This window comes from Electrona antarctica, assembly GCF_951216825.1.
Source record: "Electrona antarctica genome assembly, chromosome: 8".
Lineage (NCBI taxonomy): Eukaryota > Metazoa > Chordata > Actinopteri > Myctophiformes > Myctophidae > Electrona > Electrona antarctica.
In genome coordinates this window covers 57,734,797-57,739,517 of record NC_136789.1, presented here as the reverse complement: position 1 = coordinate 57,739,517, position 4,721 = coordinate 57,734,797, and the positions used below count along the sequence as shown (strand labels likewise).

Genomic DNA, 4,721 nt, shown 5'->3' with positions numbered 1-4,721 from the left:
CATGGCAGTGGGTCTGTTTCCATCCATCCACCATGGCAGTGGGTCTGTTTCCATCCATACACCATGGCAGTGGGTCTGTCTCCATCCATACACCATGGCAGTGGGTCTGTCTCCATCCATCCACCATGGCAGTGGGTCTGTTTCCATCCATCCACCATGGCAGTGGGTCTGTTTCCATCCATCCACCGTGTTGTGGGGTCCCCAGGTGACAGTGAAAATGACTTTTTAATACCTCAAAGAAAAATCACACCTGTGTGAAGTGAGGGGCGCTCTTATCATCATACATCATGACGTAAATTATTCATTCATTGTCAATGGAATTTTGTGTATACGACAGAAATACCCGATTTGCTCATCCACATATGACGAAAATTGTCCATTCATTGTCAATGAGAAATTATTGTTTGTGTAAGGCGAAAATCTACACTAATAGCTGAATCTCCCTCAAAAAAGAAAGAAAAGAAAAATGGACCATTATTACGTCAAAGGAAATCAACAAACTATATTATAAAAAATCACGCCTGTGTGAAGTGAGGGGTGCTCTTATCATTATACATCATCATTCATCATCTCATGAACAACTGAATGTATGTGATTGGTTAGCCGATTTTCCCGTCTACATATGACATAATACATTTTCCCTTCATTGTCAATGGCATTTAATGATTGTGTTGCCACAAATGTACGTCATATTTGAGGCACATATTATGACCTAATTTCTCCTTTCATTGTCAATGGCAAAGATGAGACGTGTGTGGACAAAAGCTGTATATAGGAGGGGCTATCACACCTGTGTGAAGAGTGGGGCGATCTAAACATCGTACATCATCATACATCATCTCAAGTCGGCCAATCAGAATTTGTGTTACGCAATGTTTGTGTTTACACTCAAAATTGCCATTGTCATGGCATTCGACGTTTGTGTTAGGACAAAGTTTGTGTTTGCACACGCACTAAAAGCTGGACATAAAAACTGGTCAAACATTGACCAAATTGTCAAATAATATTAGAAAGAAGCAAAGATCATGAAAATACCCTGCTATTTACACAATATTTATCTGTGGAAGCGAGTCAATAATGCCTCAACTCCTACTATTCCAAGTGGTTTTATCATGGTCTCAGTGATATATGGAACACCTTCCCTTCCGACCTGAGAGCACCAGAGTCCTTTTATAAGAGACGACTAAAGACCTACCTTTTTAACAAGGCACTTTTCTTTGCTACACTGGTTCTAGGCTTTATGCCCTCATGTTTTAATGTGTTTGCTTCAGTTTATTAGATCCTTTTAGGGGCGTGATGATTATTTTTTTGATGCAGTTGCCAATATAGCTCTTTGAGATTGTCACGAATGAAAAGGGGATTATAAATGAAACCCATTATTATTATTATTATTATTACTAGACCTGTGCCTGTCGGGAACCGGCCTACTTGGGAACGATGCAAGTTGGAAACAATGAAAATCGGGAATGCATACCCCACCCCCCAATACCCGGTATATCCGTTGTCATTATCATAGCACCCGTTTTTACTGTCTGTCTGTGTCACTTTTGTGTCCATATATGGAGATCTCTTTGATTGGTTGAGCACAGACTGTGATGTACGATGATGTTTGAAGATAAGAGTGCACCCTCACTTGACGTGTTTGGTTTTTTGAGTGGTGCAACCACTCCAAGGAACAGCAATGTCCGTGTTCACCTATGTGACTCGTGTTAATGTGTGTGACTCATGTGTGACTCATGAGTACCAGTAGGGGCGCTGTTGTGGCAGAAACAGAGACAGAGAGATGCACTGTTGCCTGCTAATGAGAGAGAGAGAGAGAGAGGGGGGGGGGGGGATTTGCACCACTCAGTTCACACGGGTGTGATTTTTTTACACAGAAGTTACAGAACATCACAGATCAACATTTATTTTTCCAATCAGAATGGTCTCGCTAGTATCTACCGTATAAAGCAGTGATCTGTAATAATAGCTGCGATCTTTCGCAGCGTCTCTCGAGAATTGAGGCTCAGATTGAGGTGATTGAACCGAGCGCAGATGTTAGTGGCTCGATACTAAATCGCCGCTACCTCGCGGACTTGCAGTTCCGTTAGACAGATTAGTTATAGGCGATTTTGCTTCCCAATTTTTGTTTTTAATACGGTGAATTTTGGGGTTTTCAAAATAAAATACCCGTGCATCCTGCTAGCATGGAGCCACAGCACCGGGGTCAATGGTGGTGGATTAGGAGTTAATAGAAAAACAAAAAAATCACACCCGTGTGAACTGAGTGGTGCAGTGACGTCACACACTAACCATAGCAACCATGCTCACCTGTGCGTGGTACCACGTACACATACACGGGTACACGTACACATACACGGGTACAGACAAAGCTGGTTGTTGGAGTGGTTTGCACCACTCAAAAACCCCCATGAAATCACAGCTGATGATAGTTCTGTCTATGAAGATATGCAATTTATGAAGTGCTATCTGAAACACTATTATATATAAAATGTAGTGGGGGTCCCTGCTTCATATCATCTAAGGGGTCCTTGGCCTGAAAAAAATAAACCCTATTCTAGAGCCCTGTGTTGGGACTGGTCCTTTGGGAGACCCCATGCAAATGTTGTGGGAGCGTGCAGGTTCGGCCTCTCTCTCTCTGCGAGTTTGTTCTCTGTAATGTTTCGATTTTGAAGTTCAGTGAAAAAAGTACGACGAGACTATTGCATAATTACGTGGGACTAAATGGCACTTAATGTGGGACGGGAGTGACGGCCAGTAAAGACATGTGTGAGAAGGGTTCCACATCCAGCGGAGCCTGCAGGGGGTCTTAAGAGAACTCCGGTCCTGGTGGTCCTGGCCTGGGTCCGCGTCGTCCAGACGGGTCAAAGCGGGGCCCATGGCGGGGCCTGGTGTTCTGCTCATACCCAGGAGGGGGCAGGTGGTCCGGCTCGGGCTCGGGCGGTCCGAACGGGTCGTAGCGGGCTCCCGGGGGCACGGCCCCAGGAGGCAGGATCGGTGATGGGATCCCGCCGTACGGGCTAAAGCGTGGCGGCATTGCGTTCCGTGGGTCCATATGCATCCCACTGCCCAGTGGATTCAGCGGATCCAGATCTCCGCCCCCTACATCGGGCCACAGATCGCCCGGCCACTGTGGCGGCGAGGCGCGGCGAGGCACGGCATACTGAGGTCTCCAAGGGGAGTAAGTGTAGTCTTCGTCTCTGTCCCGCCGTTCGTCGTATCCTCGTCCCACGTTGTCGTCGTCGCCGCCCGCGGCCGCTTTCTGCGGCGGCTTCTGCGGCGCTTCCTTCGGCGGTTCCTGAGGCGACAGCAGCTGCGTTCTCACCTTCTCCGCCAGGCCGTCGACGTCCTTGTACACGCGGTCAAACGACTGCAGCTGCTCGCCGTCGGCGTGGTCGCCGATCCTCACCGTCAGGTCCGAGTCCCGCAGCGTGTCGGAGTTGATCAGGTTGATCACGACGGCGTCCTCGACGGTCTGGGCTTTAAGCAGGTAGAGGCCGGTGCCGTCTCTGTCCTGGTAGCGCAGCGTGTACAGCTCGCTGTTGTTGTTCCAGTCGGCGGGGAGCAACTCTGACATCTTATCGGCGCCGCCCGGCTCGTCTCCAGAGCCCAGGCACTTGTATCCGTTCCTAATGATGCCCCAGTGAACGAAACACACGACCGCGTCTTGGGGGCAGCTGATGCTGCGTGCGACAGTCGAGTAGAATGCCTCTAGTCCTTCCATCTCTTGGGGTTGGGTTAGTACTTCTGCTCTGCTCTTCCTTGCTGCTGCTTGCTTATAAGTAAGTGCTTAGGAAGGATGACGTATGTCTGTCCGATCCAGGAATGGGCATGCAGAGTGCAGGTGCTAGGAGCTGGGACTGCGTTCTGCTTTTAAGCCTGATATTCGCCTCATCAGTCTGATGTTACCACGAGTCAGCCCTGCCCAAATGCAGAGGGCCTGGCCTTGTCCAAATATGGATGTCTGTGATGTCAGACTAGTCCATTCTGCGATGCGATTGGCTGAAAAGTGTGTCAATCTGTGTTGTGACTGGCTGAGGTTTGAGCCTTTGTGGCAGCGAGAAGAGGGGAGGAGAGGAGAGGAGAGGAGAGGAGAGGAGAGGAGAGGAGAGGAGAGGAGAGGAGAGGGCAGAGGAGAGGAGAGGAGAGGAGAGGAGAGGAGAGGAGAGGAGAGGAGAGGAGAGGAGAGGAGAGGAGAGGAGAGCCTGATGTGAGGGCCGTGCTGTGTTTGGCTGAACTTTGCATGCCACAGAAGCCAATATAAGTGTAGAATGGAACAAATAGTACGGGATCTGTGACAGAAACCGCAGTGAGGACAGGAGCAGTGCAACGGGAGGGAGATGTCAGCTAGATGTGAGGGCTACGTAGCAGCCTGAACCTCTAGCACATTCACAATTGGCAAAACTAGACCTGTGCCCCGTCGGCCACCAGCCTACTTGGAAACGATGCAAGTTGGAAACTTGCACTCCATCTTTCAGGGTCCATTTCACACACACACACAGACCCACATAGACCCAATCCATTTGGACCCGTGATGGTCCGCAGACCCACCGTTGAGGACCAGAACAAGACGGTAACCGGAGATCGTTTGTGTTTATGCCCACCCGGCAAAACCATCGGCGTAGATGCAACTTTGTTAAATCACCGCTGACATCTTTAGTGTCGGGGGGGAAAAAAGAAAATCACACACACAAAGCAGCAGGATTCTTACGGCTATTGTA

General features: G+C 49.0%; 1 protein-coding gene across 1 annotated transcript; it reads right to left on the bottom strand.

Annotated features, from left to right (window-relative positions):
* Positions 1–2,809: 2,809 nt before the first annotated feature.
* Positions 2,810–3,724, bottom strand: LOC306928872 (proteasome inhibitor PI31 subunit-like; the record flags this gene model as incomplete). Its single annotated transcript, XM_079509146.1, has 1 exon — positions 2,810–3,724. One exon carries the CDS (start codon positions 3,722–3,724, stop codon positions 2,810–2,812), a length of 915 nt encoding a protein of 304 aa, XP_079365272.1.
* Between the last annotated feature and the right edge of the window lie 997 nt (positions 3,725–4,721).